Here is a 22,389-nt window from a genome sequence, read left to right as displayed (position 1 = left end):
CCCCTCCTCCACAGGTAGTTGGTTTTGATGGCTCCTCCACAGTTGATGAGTTCCTGCAGCGGCTGAATCAGGAGACGGGCATGAGGAAATCATCCCACTCTGGCTTTGCTCTCTTCACCGATGATCCTTCTGGCAGGGATCTGGAACACTGCCTGCAGGGGAGTGTCAAGGTGACAGCCTCCCCACTTAGCCACTCCAGACTCAGGAATACTAATGCCATGCAGTGGGCACCTGACTATTCAGTAGCACATTTGGTGCTGAGCCCAAGGTACTTCCTGGGCCAGCATTTTTGTGCTAGTCTAAAATGTAGCTGTGTGGGCAGAACAAAAATGCATGTACCCTCATCTTTGGGGACAAGATCTCCATACCCTGCCTCCATCCAGTGGCCCTGCAGCATCCAGGGGAAAGAGCCTCTTCTCAGCTTGGTATAGGGGCAGGAAAGCTCTGCTGAGCCTACATCTGCCCACTCATAGGCAGAGAACTGTATGCCTGGACCCACTGTGTGCCATCTTATGCACCAGGACCTATGCTATGCTTATAGTTGTTTTATTTATTTATTTATTTTAAATTAAATAATTAATTTAAAATAAGTAGGGATTGCTTTACTACTAAACTACATCCCCAGCCCCTAGCTTATAGGTTTTAACAAAGTAGATCCTTCTTGTACCTGTGTTATTAGAGGCCCTTAAATGGGATTGAAGACCAATCTGTATTATGGTCTAGAATTAGAATGAGAGTCTTAGTGTGTATGGGAATGTGCTGCAGCACTTGATGAGTATATTTGGCTCCAGAATTTGTCTTTACAACAGCAGGACAAGGGCTTCTAATCTTACCACTTCCAGGAAAAAAAATGTGCCATATATCTTCCTCATAAGTGTCTGAAGGCCATTGGGTATATTTGTTGAAAAGAACGGCAGTTGGTGGAATGGAAAAGGAGCCAGTGAGATGAGGCCACGGGTTTCAGGGGCCCTGCGTAGCCTCCAGGAAGCCCCCTCGACTATGAAGGCAGTGGGACAGCGTTCCTTACTTTGCTGCTCACCATGCCCAGGGCAGGTTGTACCTCCCCATCCATTTGTGAGGGAGTGGCAGCACTGCAGGTCTTGGGAGTATGCGGTCCCACACAGGTCAGTCACCTGATGGGAGCACTCACAGTTCTGCCTAAGTCCAGGAAACCAGGGCTGGACCCTTTTGCCCTCACAAGGGGCTTCTTTGACTTTTCTCTTTTGCCTCTTCAAGATCTGTGATGCCATCTCCAAGTGGGAACAAGCCCTGAAGGAACTGCACCCTGGAAAGTCTGAGGGTGGGACACGCGTTGTGAAGCTGATGTACAAGAACAGGTCCTGAGCACTACCTGTGGGAAAACATGAGGACTGCCAGTGGGGGCAGCTCATCACCTCCTCAGCTGAATGGCCTGTCCTAGACAAGCCCACAGATCCAACCCTGCCTGATGGGCATTAGCTGAGGTGCAGGCCGGCGCTGCTCCTATTCCTGAGACATTGGGCAGCTCAGGCTTTGTCAGCCAGGCAAATAAGTTCCATTAGTCTCCTGGAATCTTAACTCATCCAACACCCTAATAAACACTGATTCCAGGTGCTAGATTCCTGTCACCAAATCCATTAAGTCTAATGGTATATTCAGAATTAGCCACATCCTGCTGTGGTTATAAGATCTGCATGGTCCTGCATCTGCTCTGTCATACCTGATTACATTTCTGGGGCAATAGGAAATAGAATAAAGAATTGTGGGGGTTTTGTTTGTTTTGGAAATCAAGATAAAAAGATCCAGAGAAAGCCTCATCCCTGGTTGGGATCCCAGCTGAAACTTGGCTTCTCACTCTTTTCCCTCTAGGCTGTACTTTCGGAGTCAAGTCAAAGGGGAGACAGAGCGAGAGCGACTGTTGCTTGCCTTCCAAACCAGTGGAGAGATAGTGGCAGGGAGATTTCCTGTCAATAAAGAACTGGCTCTTGAGATGGCCGCCCTGATGGCCCAGGTATGGTTATGTCTGTTCAGGAAATATAAGGGTCAGGAGGCCATCTTGGGACTCCCAGGTGGAATCTCCAAGGCAGGTGGAATCACCATGCAGCCTGAAATATTAAGAGATTTCTGCAGATCTGGTGGTGCCCAGAAGATGGCAGCATGCTGTCCCGGGTACAGACAACAGACAGCTTACCCACTGCAGATGGACTACAGTCCAGAATGCTGGACTGGAATTCAAAACAGGGGTTTGAGTCCTAGCTATGTTCCCATGTGAAATGTTGGCCAAGACATGTCATTTGTCTATGCTTTAGTTTCCTACTTTGTATACTAAAAACAAAATACTTCCCTTCCTGCATCCACAGGGTTGTACTACTAAGTATGATGCTTAGATAACAAATATCTCATAATGTATGAGATAAAATGTATAAAGCATCCAACATTATAAGTAAAATTAGGAAGACCATACATTCAAACTTTGACTCTCCTTCCTATTACCTGTAGGAGCCATCTTGCCAGAGTTATATGGGATAACTCCATGGTCCCCATAAGAAAAAGGCTGGATCAACATGCTGGAAAGGAAGGGGAAATAATTGTTGATATTTATAAGTATTAATATCAACATGGATATCCTATAGTGGGCCCTATGCTAAGCATTTTGTATGTATTTTCCCACATAGTTCTCATTCCCACTTAGTTGAGGAAATTGAAGTTCAGAGTGTTTAACTTGATCAAGGACATAAAGCTCGAAATAACAGAACTGGGATTTGAGCTAGGTAGTCTGTCTTTCAGGATCTGTAGCATTGTCAATTCTATGGCCCATATTCTTTGATTAGAAACTAGAATTTCCACATTATTTCCCATGTCTGCCACTAATTAACTGTCTTTGGTTAAGGTAATTACCTCAGTTGCAAAATGAAAGTTGGTCTAGACAATCTACAGTATTCTAGAACTCTAAGGTTATTTCTGTAGTGTTTATGAAACTTGAAATAAAGGTTCTGTTCACAAGTATTTTTTAATATCCAATCACACCCCACAAATAAACAGTGGTTTAGTTCACCTCTCCAACAACATCCACCTGGCCCCATCTACCTCCGGACTCTTGTTAACTCCTATGTTTTTTTGCTATAGGTAGAATATGGGGACTTGGAGAAGCCTACTCTGCCAGGCCCTGGGAGCACACCCCCTGCCAAGACTCAGCATCTTCTCCAGCAAGTCCTAGATAGGTTCTACCCAAGGCGCTACAGACATGGGGCACCCCCTGAACAGCTGAGGTAGGTAGCCTGCAAGGTCTTGCAGGGAGGTATTGTGGGGAGGCCCCAGAGCTGTGATGAGACTTCATGGGCACTATTTCTCTCCATACACCCCAACAGGCATCTGACAGATATGCTGACCACAAAGTGGGCAGCACTGCAAGGCTGCTCCCCTCCTGAATGCATCCGCATCTACCTGACTGTGGCCCGGAAATGGCCTCTTTTTGGTGCTAAGCTTTTTGCTGCTCAGGTAAGTGCCAGTAGAAGGAACCACATCCTCAGGATATCCTAAATTTCTCCTGGAGCTGCACTCCCCATCTGGTCATGTTTGAGCCACTCCAGTCTACAACCCCTGCCTCCACACTACCAACCACAAGGGGTCACTATCTCTCCACCTATTTCTGACCTACTCCAGGTTACCATGGTCCAGAGCACAGTTGTGATTCATAGTTTTATGAAAGTGTTTATTATAGACTTGTCAATGCTATTCCTGAAAGAGAAGAGGATCAAATAATTCACACATAAGGATTTCAACTTAAAATACTCCATTTTAAAGGAGTTTGAAAGAAACATGTATAACCTAAATAAATCTCTATTACATAGCACACAGGGGAATCAGACTACATAGGCAAGAGTTAATTTCACCTCTGCATGAAGGCCAGGAGGCCAGTAGTAATTTTAGTTGGAACTTTTCCTCAGTAGGCATCTGGAGTACATGAATTTTATAGAAAAGAGATATTATCCTGTAACCAGACATTAAGCTGCTCATGTTTCTGCTCACTGAAGCCAGAGTTCAGAAAATGGATATTCACTCATTTATCCAACAAATATTATGAAGTTCCTACTATATCTAATGCTACTTGTTTAAGATTATAAGAACTGAACAAATCAGACAGCCCTGGGCTGGGGATGTGGCTCAAGGTGTAGTGCGCTCTCCTGGCATGCGTGCAGCCCAGGTTCGATTCTCAGCACCACATACAAACAAAGATGTTGTGTCCGCCGATAACTAAAAAATAAATATTAAAAAAAAAATTCTCTCTCTCCCTCTCTCTTTAAAAAAAAAATCAGACAGCCCTTGCCTTCATGAAGCTTCCCATATAATGGGGGAGATGCACATTAACCAAATAATCATCTATATATTCATTTTTTGTCTTCTCCTGCATCGTACATATGCACACATGTATATTTATTTATTTAAATTTTAGGGGACTAGGGATTGAACCAGGGCCTTGAGTATGCTAGGAAGAGATTCTACCACTGAGCTACACCCTCAATCCCTATCATTCATATATATCAATTCATATATTTTCATATGTATATGATGATATATATATATATATAATTTACGTATGTATTTTTTTTTACAAGTGGTTACAGGGATATGAAGGAAAAGTATAGGGGTGTTATAAAGGCATCTATAAAGAGGCCCACTTGATCTTGGAAGTTGGGAAAGCTTCAGAAAAGGTGACCTGTCCATCTCTCCCTCTCCTCCTAGCCTTTTGAGTAGGAAAGAAAAACCTTCTGAATCATCCCACTGCAGCCCTGGCAATAAAAATTCAGGAAATGTCCACTACATGTCATGTTCTCACTAGTAAGGCTTAAGCCTACAAGACTGCATCTTTGTTTTTCCATTCTTTTAAAGTCCTTAAGAAATTGGTTAAAGTAAGATGCACTTCAGCTAGGAAACATTGTGAATGGAATGCTACGTTTCTGAGATCTGAAAGGAAACAGCCTGTTCCCCATGCAAAAGATAGGGCTGGCCTCTATTCTGCAGCCCAGAGCTTTCTGTCCAGTGTTTTGCAGCAGGATGATGTGATCCCATCCACCTCTGGGATCGTTAGTAGATGCCTCATGCCACAGACACTCTTGCCTGTTTATTAACGAATGCTACACAAATTATGTTTTCTGTGTTTTCCAAGATGAGGTTGAAAATTACTGCTTAGCAGATCCCTGGATGTACCTTTATCCTCAGAAAGTACTTAATGGTTCAAATTCTCTAACCCTGGATATTATGTCTAACGGGATTTTTCTGAATCTGCAGCCTGCCAAGCTGTCTTCCAAGGAGAACACTCTGGTATGGATTGCTGTGAATGAAGATGGTGTCAGCATCCTGGACCACCACACTATGGTATGGAAAGAGGAAGGGTGGCTTTGATCCTTCCTCTTCCTCTTGTCTTCTCTCTGGATTCAAAGGTCTGAGTTAGATGACCATGGTTCCCTTACTTTCACCTCCTGTCCAACCAGCACTGTCCTTTAGTCTAGACTCAGCTTATAGATATTCAAGATGTATAATTCCAAATCATGACCACTTCAAAGTTCTTCCTTCCTGTTTAAGTGTATCTGTGCCTAGAAGAGACAGGTGAAGGTTCCCCAGAACTCACTGGCTCCTTTCCACAGCAAGTGCACATCACTTACCCCTACTCTTCAGTGACAACCTTTGGTGGCTACAGGGATGACTTCATGCTTGTGATTAGAACCATTCCAGACCAAGGGTCTGGAAAAGCACACATTGAGAAGTTGATCTTCCGGATGACTGCTCCTAAGGTGAGTGACTGCGGCTACAAAATTTTACTCTGGTCTTGTGGAATGTTTTAGCTTGGAGCTTAGAGAGGAAACTGGGGTCACCATAGAACCTAGAAGGCCCTGCCCCAGGTAAAATTTCAGGTCCTGTATATAATCAGCTTCCCAGAGGGTTTAGGTAGCATTGTATCTTACTGTCATCGGTAAGCTAGTAGGTAGAGGTGCCATCAGGAGGGAACTAACTATGATCCAGCCACTACTATGCTCTTTTGTAATTTTCACATACACCAGAACCATGCAGGCCTGAGTTGGTGCTCATTTGTTTGTCTTTTCTGCAACTGGCCCTGGGGTAGGGCAGTGTCCTCTTGAAGGTGCTCTCATGTTCTCATTCTGCTGCCACAACACTAGCCACAAAGTGGGACAGTCTCTGCTATGCACCCTCTTCCTTGTGCTCTCTAAGGCAACAAAAATACCTCTTTTGCTTTAAGGCACTATTCCTACTCAGTACAGAATATTGACCATCAAAAGTAACAGTTACAAAGGCTCATAAACCTGAGTTCTTTTTTAAAAAAAACATTTATTTTTTAGTTGTAGGTCGACACAATATCTTTTATTTTATTAATGTGGTGCTGAGGATTGAACCTAGTGCCTCATGCATGCCAGGCGAGTGCTCTACCTCTGAGCCACAACCCCAGCCCCTCATAAACTTAAGTTCTGATTTATTATTCCTGACACCCTTCTGATAGTAACCAGAAACCCTGTTGATCCCACTCTTAATCCTCAAGTTGTAGTTTGCCAAATTCCACCTCCTTCTGATATCATCCCTGCTGAATGAGAGAATGCGTGACCTCTTCCCCAAGAAGGACCTCTTCCCTGGCCGTAGAGATAACCAGAGCAGAACATTAGCCCTCTTCTCAGGAGGGCACCACACATCTTGGAGGAACTTCAGACCATTCACTGGGTCCCTGAATCTCATAACGATCCCCTTTGGACACTTTCTTTTGGGTGGGTAGTTTGAGATGAGCTGAAGCTTGTGAATGTCATATACTCAATACAACAGCCAATTGAGAAAGCCAGCACTCAAGCAAAGGCTAGCTTAATTCTTTTGCTTCTTTGGCCCCCTTAGATTGCTGAAACTACCTTCATCATGGCCAGCTACATGAACCACTGCTCTACAACTGTGAACCCACCTGCCAACTCACCTGCAGCCCGCCAGCCATGGGAGCTAGATGGACGACAGTTCTTTGCTTCTGTTTCCTGTGCCACCAAGGGGCCAACATTGCTGTGAATATTTCTCCTACCCTCTCCCCACCACCTCTGGGATTAGAGATTTATATCCTAGGATATGGTACTACTGTGATGGGTCTAATAGAACTCCCTGCACACTGTTCTGTGAAATGTGTATTTCAGCATCTATGAAGACTACTCTCTAGATGCCTTATAATATTTCAGAGCCCAGCTTTTACAAATCCAGACCCAGTATAGAAACCACTTATTCCCCACCACCACCACCCATAAGAATACTGACTCTGGATGCTATCTTATTCTAAACATAGACAGGGATGGCCCACTGTCCCAATGTTACTGAGGGTCACAGTGCTGTATTTGGGGCTTCTGCACTGATTCCTTCAGGGAAGATCATTGTTATATTGTATGTGATCTTTGTGTGGAGAATTATACTTGAAGTTTTCTGAAAAGAATAGGATAAAAATTTCCAATTTACCTGAATTCTGACAAAAGCCAAGAATTAAAACTGGACTTCCTTTTCCAGATGGAAATGGTATTGGCAGGACTAGAGAAAAACAAATAGACTATCTTTTCCCCTCTACTGATGAGTAGGAGCCACAGTGCTCCTTCTGAGGCAGCAGCTCCAAATTTTGCAGAATGAAACACTAACCCTGCTGCATTTCATGTTTTATGTACACTGGACTGTAAACTGAACTCAGTACTACACAGTGTCCAAGCAAGGACAGGAAAAGGTGGGTCCAGTCTGACTTCTGTCTCACTTCAGCACCTGGAAGGGACTCAGTGAAGGTTGTGCTCACTACTGAAGGAAAGGTAGTCATTATTCCCCACTCTTTGAAAGACCAAGCAAATGCTCCCCACTTTTAGCTGCTGTGTGAGGCACTGAAGGTGAATCTGGAACAAAGAAGACCCTCAGTCTCCTCCAGGGCCTGGGTGTGCTTGAGACTTCTGGCAAACTTCTGCTGGAAATTAGTTGGAGACTCAGGGCATGTATGTAATGTCTGTCTTAGCCTAAAAGCATTAGGTATAAAAAGTAGAAAATTTTTTCACCTTTTGCCTTCTTGAGAACATCATAATCCCCCTCAACTCAAACATTCTAATTGAGTGCAGGGGAATGGTTTTTGTCTACATCTTTTCCACTGGTGGGGGCGGGCGGAGTTCATACTCTGATTTTCCAACATCTGAGAAATGGAGTTTTATTTTATAACTCTAAGGTAGTCTTAACATTTTTTTCACAAAATGCTGAAAAATGTGGCTAGCAGAAACAACCCAAGAACCAAGCTTTTAGCCCCAGTGATGTGGGTATTGCACATGCAAAAACCATGAGACTGGAACTAATTTATAACTTCAGCTGTTGTTATGCTTTCCCTCTCAACCTTTCAACTAACAAAGCAGAGTGAAGGAGGAAGAAAAAAAGAGGCATGAGAGTCTGTCTCTTCTTAAGTTGACTTTGCAAGGCAGACAGTTTTATACCTATTTCTGTCCCTCCACCCACCACCACCTCCCAGTATTTGGGTGGGGGTCTAGCTGAGACATTTCTACCTCGAAAAAAATCACCTGACGTAGGCTCTTGGATAACTCTTCCAAGGCTGAGTTATCTCTGCTTTTATATCCTGAGTGTCTAAGGCCAATGAAGATATTAGCTAATTAGGGCATTTAAAAAAAAAAATAGAGCTCTAAAGAAAGTTTAAGTGCCATTATGTTCATATTGAATCTAGGAGTCAAACTACTTCCCTCACCATCTTTCCTACTTCCTGACTCTTAGGAATCTTCCTTTAGTTTATTAATTTTATAGACAAGAAACTGTCCTAGAAACAAAGGCTTCTAGAGTTTGTTTATTCTTCTTTAACTTGGGAGTACCATGTTTGGAAACAAAAGTCAAATTTTCTGTCTTACATTTTGTCTCCTCCCTCTTGGCAAAAGTAGCTGAAAAGTGGTAGAAAATGCTGAATAACAGAAAAGTATCAATGTGTTTGACACCCATGACTGAAATGTCATGATCGTGTTTGTCAATAAAAAAAAATAGCTGTCTGCACATCAGGCAATTACTGTGTATGTTTTGGAAAAAGAGTTGTTTATTAAGAAAGTCATCATAAATAACCCATACAGAACACAGAAGCTAGGTAGGCAGAGAATAGGCTTTTGTAGGACATTTATTCCATACCTTAAGAGCTTCATGGTTTTCCTCAACTTTCAGACAGAGATACTACGCAGAGAGAAATTATGCCTTTTATGTGAGTTCTGATACCAGTTTCTCAATATCTTGCTCCACAAATTTCAACACAAAATTTAAACTTGAATGTGCTTATTAGGAATTTTACAAAATGCTCTTTGCTGACAATGCTTTTGATACATCATGTCAAAATTCTTAATTTCCCCTCTGGTAAAACAGGGAAAATTCTGAGATTCACTGCATTCATTCTGGTTCCTAAGACAGTGTCCACCTGATGGTTTATAGTACAGAAATCAAACCAGCCACTATGGCTTAGCAGTCATTTCCCATGGAAGATAATACTGGCCTTCTTAATGCTGGGACTCATGGGCTTGTTGATGTGGCTTTCTGGTGCGCCAGAATCTCCTGGCAGCTCCTGTACACTTCAATCAAGCAGTCCAGCCGGGGCTTGGCACTCTTGAATTCCAAAGGGGAGAAATGCAGAGTCAGGTGAACATAAGAGAGTTCTTAGTGGTTCTGCATCCACATGCAAGCTCAACCTCTCACCCACATTAAGGGTTCTAACTTGCACAGGTGTGAACTCAGAGAGGCAAGAAATTCAAACCTCAGAGCATCTTGTTGGGAAAATTCCCAGCTAGCCCCACAGACCAGCCTGAGATTGTACAAGGCACACATCAAAAGACAGCATTTTAATCCATGGTGGTACATGCCTATAATTCCAGCAGTTCAGGAGACGGAGGCCGGAGGGGAACAAATTCAAAGCCAGCCTCAGCAACTTAGCAAGACCCTATCTCAAAATAAAAAGTAAAAACAGCTAGGGATCCGGTTAAGTGGTAGTGCACCCCTGGGTTCAATCTCCAGTACCAAAAAAAAGGATGGTTTTTTAAATCTCTAAATTTCAGGACAGCAAGAGGAATAACAAGGATGGACCTTAAAAAGTGTCACAAGTTGTGAAATAGACCTCAGAGACAAGCAGGACAGTTTAATAAGTAAATTCAGAAAATCGTTTTATACTATGAAATGGAAAACAACCAAAATTAAAAGAAAAGCCACAGAATGTGAAAAATATATATATGGAAAGTGTATTTAATAAAAGTTTGCTGCTCAAAATATACAAAGAATTGTTATGAATGCATAGTCAATATCTAGATTTTAGAAGAGATGCACAGTTTAAAATAAGAACTAATAGGTGATACTTATAAGAAAATATGAAAAATATCTTTAAAGCAATACAAACTTAATAACTTTAAAGTGCCTCTACTTACACATTAAATTAGAAAACAGGTAAGCCACTGTTTGCCAAGACTTTAGAAAAACAAGTTCAAATTCCAGAGTATAGTAAAGTTGTTCAGTCTCTAGAGCCCAATTTCAAATATAAAAATCTATAAGATTGGGCTGAGATTGTAGCTCAGTGGTAGAGTGCTCACCTAGCACATGTGAGGTACTGGGTTCAAACCTCAGCACCCATAAAAATGAAATAAAGATACTGTGTCCACCTACAACTAAAAAGTAAATTTTTTTAAAAAAATCTTTAAGACTATAAAGTTTAATAAAATAATTTTGAACTTTTATGCAAAATAATTTTGTGCAGCTTTCTTAAATCTTTCATAAAAAGGGAAGGGCAGTGAGAGCAAATTATTATATATAACTACTACCAGTCATGATGGCACACACATGTAATCCCAGGAACTAGGAAGGCTGAGGCAGGAGGATTGCAAGTTTGAGGCCAGCCTCAGCAACTTAGTGAGGCCCTAAGCAACTTAATGAGACCCTGTCTCAAAATAAAAAATAATAAGATCTGAGAATGTAGCTCAGTAGTAAAACATCCCTGGGTTCATTCCTCAATACCAACATATATTTATATAGATTTAATTTTATTTACCTACAAAGTAATTTATTATAATCATGGTTGCATAGTGTTGTTGTTATAAGAACAAAACAAAAAATTACCTAGACATAACTTAAAATTTAACAATAAAATGGCTAAGTAAATTAACATTCCAATATGCTAGAATGCAATAAAATTATTTAAAATAATAAGCATAATGGCCTTTGTAAAAAAAAAGTGAATGTTAGATGATCATTAACATCTATGTAAAAGTGTACATTAGTTAAACTGACAGGGTTAAAGTTAATGGATGGTGATTTGTATGCAGGAGTTGTTATATGTTTGATTATTCTCTTCTATATAATTTGTATGAATTCCTAATATTTTACCTCAGAGGGGAACTTTTAAAATAACTAAAATCCTCATTTTCACTAAAATTAGTTGTCAGGTATCTTCCAATACTCTGACAATAGATGTTTACATTCCTACTGAACTTAAGTGGCAATAGATATGCAGAAAAGTAAAGGATTTCATTGGAGAAAGGAAAGTGTTCTGTGCTCACCTGGAAGACAGGTACTACTTGGGATATCATATGTGGTTCCACTGGATCCTTCAATAAAATGCAGAGGTAGTAAATCACCTTCTGCTGTAAGAAAATAAACCAAATAACAGAGGTCTAAGTGAAACTCACTTTGTGTTCTTCTTTCTTCAAGGGAAGGCTCAAAACTGTCATAAATGGTTATCTCTAAGTAGCAGAATGCTTGATAGCTTCTAAAGTGAGGGAGAAGTATATTTTCATTCCTTAAAAAAAACAAAACAAAGCTGGGCACAATGGCACGTACTTACTATCCCAGCAATAGCTCAGGAGGCTGAAATGGGAAGATCACAAGTACAAAGCTAAACTCAGCAACTTAGTGAGGCCCTAAGTAACTTAGTGAGACCCTGATTCAAAATAAAAAACACAAAGGCTGGGGATATAGCTCAGGTAAAGTGCCCTGGGTTAAATCCCCAGTACAAAAATAAATAAATAAAAGCTGGGCACTTAGCGCATACCTGAAGTTCCAACTGTGTCTAGAAATTGGAGACCAGCAGAACAACACAGTGAAATTTTGTCTCAAAAAAAAAAAAAAAAAAAGCAGAGATGATTTTTAAAGCTGGGCTAGAAGATAAAGTTAAAATGCTGATTCCATGAAAACCTGTTGTGTCTCTAAAAACATTCATGCACTGCATAACAATGTTTCAGTCAATGATGGTAAGACTTTAAGATTATAATGGAGCTGAAAAATCCCTATTGCATAGTGGCATTATGTCATAGTGCAATGTATTTTTTTTTTTAGTGCAATGTATTTCTTATATGTTTGTGATGATGTGGGTATAGACAAATATGTGCTGCCATATAAAAGTAGATATGAAGTATGTAAAGTACATAATACTTAATAACGATAATAAACAAACGGTATTAGTTTATGTATTTACTATATTAACTTTCTGTTGTTATAGAGTATTGCTACTTACAAAAACATTTACTATAAAGCGATATGCCATTTTATGCTGGCAGCAGCCTCCAACACCTCATGTTCACTGCATCTCTTGATTACACCAAGAGGCTATGGTTAGCCAGGCACAGTGGCGCATGCCTATAATCCCAGCAACTCAGGAGGCTGAGGCAAGACAATTACAAGTTCAAAGCTGGCCTCAGCAACTTAGCAAGGCCCTAAACAACTTATTGAGACCCTGTCTCAAAATAAAAAACAAAACAGGCTGGGGGATGTGGCTCAGTGGTAAAGCGCCCCTTGGGTTCAATCCCTGGTACCAAGAAGAAAAAAAAAACAGCATTATGATTCAGTGACACACACTGTGTAAGTCTGTGTAAATATACTTCATGATGTCTGCTCAGTGAGGAAACTGGCTAACAATGCATTTCTCATAATATATCCCATCACTAAAAAAAGTACAACTGTAAAGATAGTTATCTTTTCAATGGAAGTTTGTTTCACTTTTGTTGTTTATATTCATGCCAGCTAAAAAGGAAACACTGCAAGATTTGGACCAGAGGGTCCTCAAGTATAATTCTGTGTGATCAAATGCTTTAGGTAATAAGACTCAAGTTTAGATGAAGGAACATCCCATGAACTGACTATCTCCTCCAGAGAAACCTGTAATACTCATCACTTAAACACTTACCATGTAAATAGCCTCGTTAATGACAACATCCTTGACTTTGCCCATCTCTATGAAGGTAGTGCTTTCTTTGCCTGAAGCATAGGATGAAGTCATCTGGATGCCAAGGGAATCAATGATTAACAAAGTCTCTTGATCAATCTTCACAAAATGGAGGTACCCAAGCAAGCCTAAGAGGGTGATGGAGATGGCAGCAGAGAGGATCATGCTGTTCTGAAGAGAGAGCCAGACACAGGCAGTAAAATTACCAAGAGGTCCTCTGCGTATCTGTGCCATAAGACAAGTCAATTGGGCATTGAGAAAAAAGGCTTTGCTCTGCTGTGAGCTAAAAAGATGAGAAGAACATGCACGGAAGAAGAGGAAATCACTTTTATTCAGTCTCTGAAGTGCTACAAAGGTATATAGTGAAATGAATCCAGATTACTAATGACTAAGTCTAGGGAGAACTTTCAGCAAAATGTCCCCATCATACCAGCCTCAGAAATTATTCTATCAGGCACAATGACACATGCCTATAATCCCAGCAAATAAGGCAGGAGTAGAAGTTCAAGGCCTGCCTAGGAATTTTAGTGAGATCCTCACTATATTTGGTGAGCCCCTGTCTCAAAGTAAAATAAAAAGTGTTTGGAGATAGCTTAGAGGTGGAGTGCCCCTAACTTTGATCCCCAACCCCAAAAAAGAAAAAAAAAAAAACTTCCAAAACTGCATCTTAAGGACCAAATGTTTTCCTCATGTGCTCCCTCAGCAGAACATACAGTACAAAATTATGGACTGAACAACTATAGAATGCTCATCACAGCAGCAGTACACTCCTCACCTGATTAACAGCCACTCACCCTTCTTAAATTTGGAGTGAATCATGATTAGCCTAGAAATGTGCATGTGATACAACTCTAACCAATGAAATGTTGGAGAGAGGGTTTTCTGAGAGGGCTGGTAAACTTAGTTCATCTTAAAAAGAAATCTAAGTCTTTTGGGGTGATGGACCTTCTACCCTAGAACCATGGCCCAGTTCATGTGCAACCTCACATAGAAGGCCCCAGTGCTACTGTCACTCAAAGCCTCGACTGGCCCATTTTGACAGTATGCCAAAGCTGTTTCTCCAACCTTTGCTGAGATCCCTACAGCTAGCTATTCAGAGCCTGAAAAATAAGTCAATAGTGCTTAAACTGGTTGCTTTAAACAGCTCACAGTTAAAGAAGCTGTGCTGAATGGTTTGATGGCCAATGAAGTGTGGATGTGGTTTTATACTAGAGAGATCATAGACAAGCATGGCATCACTGGCTATAATGTTGAATATATAACCAATAGCCAACATCTGATTATATTTTATTTATTGTTTCAGTATTCTTGGACCATATGTGATCAAATTGCTATCTCAATAAAAAGCATCAGATTAAAAAAAAAAGAGCAATCTAAGGAATAAAGATCCCCTTGTTATGAGGTGTAGATGCCTGAAACTATTATAACCTCTCCAAAACAAAGTGGAGAGCAATGGTAAGGTCTAGTGGAATACACTGAAGTTGGAAGAGCAGGAAGATGAAAAGAGCCGAGTCAAATAAGCCTCTCATATAAACTCTGTAGGCTTCCTACCTCATGTTTGTTTGTTTGTTTGTTTTGTTTTGTTTTGTATCAGGGATTAAACCCAAGGGCACTTAACCTCTGAGCCACACCCCAGTCCTTTTTTTAAAAAATTTTTTTGAGACAGGGTCTCATTGAGTTGCTCAGTGCCTGGCAAAATTGTTGAGGTTTACAGTTAGGGTTTTGCTTGACTTTCTTCTAAGGCTGAAGTAAGGAATTCAGTAAAGCACCTGGTACTCAGTGGGTATTAATGAATATCTGCTCTTCCTTCTTACATAACCACATGTATGATTAGAATTCAGGGTAGTATTAAAACTAAATTAATGCAGTAGGGATGTAGTGGTAGAGGGCTTACTAAACATGCTAGAAACCTGAGGTTCAATTCTCAGCATTGCAAATAAAAATAATAATAATAATTCAACTATATTATAAATTTAAGAAGGACTTTCAAGTTAATTTAATCATAATTTTAGTTGATCCATGAAGAAACTTTTAGCTACAATTAACTACATGTTAAGACAGTCTTAATTCTGCTTATTTCCATGCTAAATTACTATGTTCTGCAATATGCTTTGATGGCAAGAGTTAATGGATGCGGCAATGGAAACTATATGTAAATTACATAAATAGCCCTGCTGGACTTAGCTCTAGTCAGATCACTCCTGAAATAATATTCTCATTTAAGAGGACTATATTTGAAACAAGAACACATACTTCAAAAAGATGATTCAGCCAGGCACAATTGTGCATGCCTGTAATCCCAGCGTCTCAAGAGACTGAGGCAGGAGGATTGCAAATTCAAAGCTGGCCCTAAGCAATTTAGCAAGATGGGTCTCAAATGTATGAAATATGATATGTCAAGAGCTTTGTAATGTTTTGAACAACCAATAATAAAAAAAAGAAAAAAGAAAACACAAAAAGGGCTGGGGATGTGGCTCAATGTTGCATCCCTCGGTTTCAATCCCTGATAGTCAGGTAAGGGTGGAGGAAGATTCAGGCAGGGAACAGTAACACAAGCCTGTAATCCCAGAAACTCAGAAGGCTGAGGCAAGAGGATTCCAAGTTAAAGGCCAGCCCAGGCAATTAGCAAGACCATTCCTCAAAATAAAAAATAAAAAGGTATAGGGATATACCTATATCAGTCATAATCCCCCTGGGTTCAATCCTCAGTACCTGGAGGAAAAAAAGAAAAGGTGGGAGGGGGCATGACTCAGATTATTCCTTTAATTTGAGAACGGTTACACAGCTATGCTTTTGACCCTCACAATATTGTAAAGCTGGTATTAATTCCATTTTGAAGATGTGAAAACAGGCTCAGAGAAAACTGAAATGTGTCTGAAAACAGCATAGGAAACCATTCATGTCTGCACTTTCTAAATTCTTTAGAAAATACGCCTGAAAACTGGAGTTCGAGGGAGGGTTAAATTGCCTTGAAAAACATAAGATAAGACAAAACTCTATATACATACACACGTGGAAGCAAAGGCAGTTTCTGGAAGACCACACGTAAGGTATTAGCAATATGCTTCTGAGGAGTAAAAGATATGGATGAGGACGATCCACCTTACAGTTCTCTGAATTCATGGAATTAAAGTACTATGAGGGCTGGGGCTGTAGCTCAGTGGCAGAGCGCTTGTCTAGCATGTGTGAGGCCCTGGGTTCGATCCTCAGCACCACATATAAATGAAAGTATTCTGTCCATCTATAACTACAAAAAAAAATTAAATAAAGTACTAAGAGCATGTGCCACGTAAAACACATGGAGTGAACGTTTTAGGCTTTCGTGCAAGAACTAGACAAATGCTGGGTCACTCCACAGAGCGGCGCAGCAGCCCACGGGAGAAGAATGTGCAGGAGCACAGACTTCATTAAACTCAATGAAAGAGCTGTCCAGCACTGAGCGGCGTCCCCAGAACCAGCGGGTCCCCGCCTTCCGACCCTAGGACGGTGGGAGGTTTCCACCCGAATTCTGGGCTAGACCAAGACCCTTCCAAAGCCCAGACACCACCTCCAGGCGCAGGCAGGAGCCGACCGGCCATTACCTCCCAGAGGGTGAAGAGTCCGTAGGCCGCCAGCCACACGGAGCAGGTGACAGCAGTGAGCGACCGCAGCGAGAGCCGAGGGCAGTTGAGGCAAAACTCCCGGCAGAACGGCGAGTAGTAGCGGCGCTGCAGGGCCAGGCGGCCGCCACAGATGTCCGAGAAAGTCCTCTCATCCTCCATCGCCGCTGGCTCCACGCCGCAGCGCCGCTCTAGCCCACCCGCGGTTCCGCGCAGTCTCGCGGGCGCAGGAGCCGCTTCCGGGAGCGGATCAGCCCCGCCCCGCCCCGCCCCGCACTCCGCGCAGCCGCAGTTGCTCACCGGTTGGGGTTGGTTCCGCTGGGATTCTGTTCTGTAATTGTCGCCTTCTAGAAATTCCTAGGGATCCAACAATTGCGGGCAGATCAAAACCTATCATAACGTACTTTCACTCGACAGACTGGTTTCCATTATAAGCCAGAGTGAGCCCCAACGAGAGGGTCCGCAGGAATTCGTTCATCCGCTCATTCGTTGCTGTGCCAGGTAGTTTTAAGGTGCTGAGGGTATTGACAAGGTCTCTGCCCTCAAATAGCTTCGCTTCTTGTAGGAGAATCGATATGGAAATAACTTCAGATAATTATGTTTGCAATAATGTGCTAACCGGCAGGGGTGGAATGGGGACTTTATTAAGGCAGTCAAGAAGGGTCTCTGATGACACGGGACTTAGAAGGAGGAGGCCTCACCCTGGTCTGCCAAGGCCGCTCTGGAGGAATAATTTCCCTGAAAGAAGGACCAGGAAAAACAAAGCTATGAAGCAGAAACAAGGTTGACTTAACTGGAGGAATGAAAAGGTCAGCATGCCAGAAGAACACTTGGAAGTTGGGGAGGTAGGTAGGGATAAGACCCAGGAGGTAGTTGAAGACCTAGTAAGGAGTCTGGGAGTTGTCTCCTCCGGATCATATCTTGGAACATGGAGTAAGCAAACAAATCCTGGCTGGAAAGAAAGCAGGAGTGGGAGATGCAGAAGGTATTACAATACCATCTTGCCCGGGCTAGCCTCGAACTCTTGGGCTTAAACTGTCCTCCCACCTCAGCCTCCTGAGTAGCTGGGATTATAGGGGCATGCCATCGCATCCACCTCCTTTATTTGATTTTTTTTTTTTTTTATGGTATCTTATTGATGACTCCTACAAATGTGTGAAGGGGAGATAAACCCATCCTCAGATGAAGAAAAACTAAGAGAATTTGTCACCAACAGATCTACCTGGAAAAAAAAAAAGGCTAATGGAATCTCTCTAAACAGGAAGGAAATGATAAAAAAAAAAAAAAAAAAAGGAATCCTGGAACATCAAGAAGAAACGGTTAAAACCAAAAATATGAATAAACACGATAGACTTTTCTTCTCTTGAGTTTCCTATGTTATATTTGACGGTTGAAGTGAAAATTATGCCACTCTCTGATGTGGCTCTTGATGAATGCAGAGAAAACATTTAAGACTATTATAAATGGAGAAGAGTAAAACAACACTAATTATTAGAGGCACCACTAGACCTTGTTATTTAATGTGTCAATAAAAAGAAACATTACTATAGCATTTAAAACCGATATTTTAATAACGGTATACACACACATATATGTATGTATATACGCTTTGCGTTGATAGGGGTTGAACCTAGGGTCACACATCCCCAACCCTTTTATTTTTTATTTTGAAACAGGGTCTCACTAAGTTGCTTAGGGCCTTGCTAAATTCCTGAGGCTGGCTTTGAACTTGGATCCTCCTGCCTCAGCCTCATCAGTTGCTGGAATTACAGGTGTGTACCACTGTGTGCAGCTAATAACTATGTTTTAATTCAGTTAGTTTTTGTTGAAATTCTATGTATTTTAATTATGCATTTAAAAAAATAACTCTTTTTAACTTCATTAACTTCACCAGATTTTTACCACTGAACTACATCCTGGACTTTTTTATTTTTTGAGATGGTCTCACTAAATTCCTGAGGGCCTTGCCAAGTTACTGAGGCTGGCCTCAAACTTGGGATTCTCCTGAGTTGGCCTACTGAATCACTGGGATTACAGGCATAATACCACCATGCAGGCCTCATTTCCACCCCACCCCCCAGTCTGTTTTCCTCTGTTGGTTAAATTAGATAATTCTTATTATCCTATATTCAAGCTCAATGAATCTTTCCAGTGTCCTCTGCATTATGTCTCTGAGCTCATAGGTTGAGATTTTTTATTTTACTTATTGTGTTTTTTAATTCTAAATTTCTGTTTGGAGTTAGCTGCAGTGGCAAATGCCAACAACTTGGGAGGCTGAGGCAAAAGGATTATAGATTCAAGGTCAGCCTCAGTAACTTAGTGAGACCCTGTCTCAAAATAAAAAGGACTGGGGATATAGCTTAGTAGTAAAGGACCTATTGGATTCTTATTTCAGATAAGAAAGAAAATATATATATATATTTTAAAAAGTTTTTGTACTTAAGATGGACAGAATGTCTTTATTTATTTTTTTTAATTATTTTTTAGTTGTAGTTGGACACAATACCTTTATTTTATTTATTTATTTATTTATTTATTTATTTATTTATTTATGGTGCTGAGGATAGAACCCAGGGCCTTGCACACGCAAGGTGAGCACTCTACTGCTGAGCCACAACCCGGCCCTTTATTTATTTTTACGTGGTGCTAAGGATCAAACCCAGTGCCTCACACATGCCAGGCAAGCGCTCTGCCACTAAGCTTCATACAGCCCAGCCCAAAAAATATATATATATTAAAAATTTTTCCATTTGGATCTTTGTATCTTCTTTGCTGAGACTTTATTTTTTTCATTTGTTTGAAGCATGTTTGTAATTGCTTGTTGAAGTGTTTTTATGATGGCATTTTAAAAATCCCTGCAGGAGAATTCTCACATTGATGTCATTTCAGTATTGGCATCTGTTGCCTTTTTTCATTCAAATTGAGATTTTTCTGGTTCTTAGAATGATGAGTTATTTTCATTTGATACCTGGGCATTTAGTTTACTATGTGACTATATGTCTTATAAATCTTGTTTTATCAGGCCTCCTCTGCCATGCCCCACCAGGAAAAAAGGAATCCCAGCGCATTAACTGCCAGGTGGAAATCCAGGCTCCCCACTTGACCTCCACTGACACCTGCTGGGCAGACCTGGTAACCTCTGGGTGGAGTGGAAGCTGGGGCGCCCCACATGTTCTCCACTGACACTGTAGGGTGGGGCTGGGAGAGGCTCCTTACCACTCCCAGGAATGAAAGTCCCTGCTGCACCCCAGTGACAAGGTGGGGTGCTTCCTTAATGTCTGGTGAAAGTGCAAGTCTAGGTTTCTCACTTTTGGCCTTTGCTGGCAGAAATGAGGGCAGAGCCAATTTTTTTCTGTGGTGTTTGACTGGACTAGTTACTGTTTAAAAGTTTCCCATTTTGCTTGGCTATTTCTTATTTTTGACAAGAGAGAGCAGCCTTTCCTTAGAGCATATTTGTGTATGTGCCTATTGACATTTCTGGATTGCTCTCTTCTCCAGCATCCAATCTGGGATGAATGAGACAAAAGCAAAAACCATGGGATGCACTCCTGTTTGTTCCTCAGGTTCTAGGGTCCCTTGCCAGTCTGTCTTCTCTACTCCTTTCAAAGTGTGTGTGTGTGTGTGTGTGTGTGTGTGTGTGTGTGTGTTAGTTACCAGGGATTGAACCAGGGGTGCTTAACTACTGAAACACATCCCTAGCCCTTTTTATTTTATTTTATATTATTTTTTAAATTCTGAGACAGGGTCTCACTAAGTTGCTTAGAGCCTTGCTAAGTTTCTGAGGCTGGCTTTGAACTGATGATATCCAAGATATCAGCCTCATATGTGGGCTTCTGAAACTTTTCACTGACCAGCAATAAACTAAGTTTCCCTGTCACAGGAAAAGAGATGTTTCCAGAGACAGGTCTGAGGAGCTCCCAGGGAGAGGGGAAATTCAACTCAGGAACAGCGGGATTCTTAACATTCATGATGAAAAAGAATTTCAGCATGAGCCAGACAGAGGTGTAGACAGAGGTTTATTTAGGAAGGTAGATACACATTCAAGGGAGAATGTGAACTGTCTCAAGAGTGAGAAGCAGCCAGGCTTGGTGGTACACGCCTGTAATCCCAGTGCCTCTGATGGTGAGTTCAAAGTCAGCCTCAGCAAATTAGCAAGGCCCTAAGCAACTCAGCAAGACCCTGTCTCTAAATATAATATTTTAAAAAAGGAAGGGGCTGGGGAAGTGGCTCAGTGATTAAGCATCCCTGGGTTCAATCCCTGGTTAAAAAAAAAAAAAAAAAGAACAGTGAGAAGCAGCCCTGACTTGGACTAGGGGTCCAATATTTATAGAAGGGCTGTATGAGGGGCAGGTGGATCCAGGATGGAGCAGCCCAATTTTGTGCCAGTTTTTCCTGCACTTGCATATTTCCCTCATTTCACAAGGTCATGGGCCAAGGGCATGTTGCTCAAGATTTACAACTATGCTTTGTGCATCTTAATGGCTTGTGGGCATTGTCTTAAAGATTTGGTATTTCTCTATATATATTATCCTAAATCCCTATCTCACCTTGACTATCTACTCAGGTTTGATTAATTTGCTAGAGTATTTTACAAAACAAGATACTTTATTATATATACTTGTTTAAAATAAAGGATACATTTATATGTATTTATGCATATATGCATATGTATATATGCATGCATATATATTTTATATATATATATATAAACATATATATATATATATATATATATATTTTTTTTTTTTTTTTTTTTTTTTTTTGAGATGGGGTTTTGCTATGTTGCCCATACTGGTCTTGAACTCCTGGATCAAATGATCTTCCTGCCTCAGCCTGTCAAGTAGCTGGGACTATAGATGTGCACCAGCATACCCAGCTATATTTTAAAGGATACCGTCAACAAAATTTCACAAAGAAAGAATTTAAGACAAAAAAGGAAGATTTATTTAAAAAAATAATAATTTGCAAACCAGAGTGAAGTTGTCTTCAGTACAAAAATGTGCTCCCAAGAAACAAAGATAGGGGCTGGCTTATACAGAGAATGTTCCAGCTCAGGTTCCCACTCTGGTCCTCTATGAAAATGAGGTATCCAAGCCAGGAAGCCCTTACTCCTGATTGGTTGATATTTAAATTTGAATGCAAAGGCTGGGGATATGGCTCAGTGGTGGAGCACTCACCTACCATGCACCAGGCCCTGAGTCTGATACCCATTACCACAAAATAGAAAAATAGTAAAGAGGACTGAGATTGTAGCTTACAGGTAAAGCACTTGCCTAGCACGTGTGAAGCATCAGGTTCAATCCTCAGTACCACATAAAAACAAAATAAAGGTATTGTGTCCATTTACAACTAAAAAATTAAAAATAATAATAATAAAAAATAAATTTACACATGGCAAAAGAAACTTCCTTGAGGCTGTTTATTTGGCGAATGGAACAGGAACATGCCTGGGCAAGGGCCATAAAGTCAAGAACACACTGTATGTTTATGACTCCTAGCTGGCAATGACTACCAGACTGCATTTTGAACTTAGGCCCAACTAGTCACTTGGGACCCTTTTTGGAGATTTCCCTT

At 41.1% G+C, this 22,389-nt stretch overlaps 2 protein-coding genes and 1 pseudogene across 4 annotated transcripts in view; 2 read left to right on the top strand and 1 right to left on the bottom strand.

The window, feature by feature from the left end:
• Window positions 1-12,460, top strand: part of Plekhh1 (pleckstrin homology, MyTH4 and FERM domain containing H1) — a 53,961-nt gene extending 41,501 nt beyond the window's left edge. The window contains exons 22-29 of the mRNA XM_076850331.2: window positions 15-170; window positions 1,237-1,337; window positions 1,849-1,990; window positions 3,106-3,248; window positions 3,348-3,477; window positions 5,269-5,355; window positions 5,625-5,771; window positions 6,874-12,460. Coding sequence (XP_076706446.1) covers window positions 15-170; window positions 1,237-1,337; window positions 1,849-1,990; window positions 3,106-3,248; window positions 3,348-3,477; window positions 5,269-5,355; window positions 5,625-5,771; window positions 6,874-7,035 — 1,068 coding nt within the window. The 3' untranslated portion in view covers window positions 7,036-12,460. The remainder of the gene's footprint in view (window positions 1-14; window positions 171-1,236; window positions 1,338-1,848; window positions 1,991-3,105; window positions 3,249-3,347; window positions 3,478-5,268; window positions 5,356-5,624; window positions 5,772-6,873) is intronic.
• Pigh (phosphatidylinositol glycan anchor biosynthesis class H) lies at window positions 9,128-17,043 on the bottom strand. 3 transcript variants are annotated; one of them, XM_076850332.1, is made up of 4 exons: window positions 16,798-17,043; window positions 13,178-13,387; window positions 11,556-11,639; window positions 9,128-9,621 (listed from the first exon to the last, which is right to left on the bottom strand). In XM_076850332.1, exons 1-4 carry the CDS (start codon window positions 16,975-16,977, stop codon window positions 9,529-9,531), a joined length of 567 nt encoding a protein of 188 aa, XP_076706447.1. In that variant the 5' UTR covers window positions 16,978-17,043; the 3' UTR covers window positions 9,128-9,528. The 3 variants fall into 3 exon arrangements, with proteins under 3 accessions (XP_076706447.1, XP_076706448.1, XP_076706449.1); XM_076850333.1 differs by having other exon boundaries at window positions 11,556-11,636; XM_076850334.1 differs by having other exon boundaries at window positions 13,178-13,382.
• Window positions 14,178-16,698, top strand: LOC143393468 (ATP synthase F(0) complex subunit g, mitochondrial pseudogene; annotated as a pseudogene).
• Window positions 17,044-22,389: the final 5,346 nt, after the last annotated feature.

Source organism: Callospermophilus lateralis, chromosome 3 (genome assembly GCF_048772815.1).
Source record: "Callospermophilus lateralis isolate mCalLat2 chromosome 3, mCalLat2.hap1, whole genome shotgun sequence".
Classification (NCBI taxonomy): domain Eukaryota; kingdom Metazoa; phylum Chordata; class Mammalia; order Rodentia; family Sciuridae; genus Callospermophilus; species Callospermophilus lateralis.
This window is presented reverse-complemented; position numbering and strand designations above follow the sequence as displayed.

What these genes read in the sequence shown, in the direction of transcription:
- Pigh (XM_076850332.1), bottom strand. Translation starts at nt 16,977, where the DNA reads ATGGAGGATGAGAGGACTTTCTCGGACATCTGTGGCGGCCGCCTGGCC. An exon ending in GACTCTTCACCCTCTGGGAG is followed by an intron (nt 13,388 to 16,797) that starts GTAATGGCCGGT and finishes CTCTCTCTTCAG; the next exon opens with AACAGCATGATCCTCTCTGC. An exon ending in TTAACGAGGCTATTTACATG is followed by an intron (nt 11,640 to 13,177) that starts GTAAGTGTTTAA and finishes ATTTTCTTACAG; the next exon opens with CAGAAGGTGATTTACTACCT.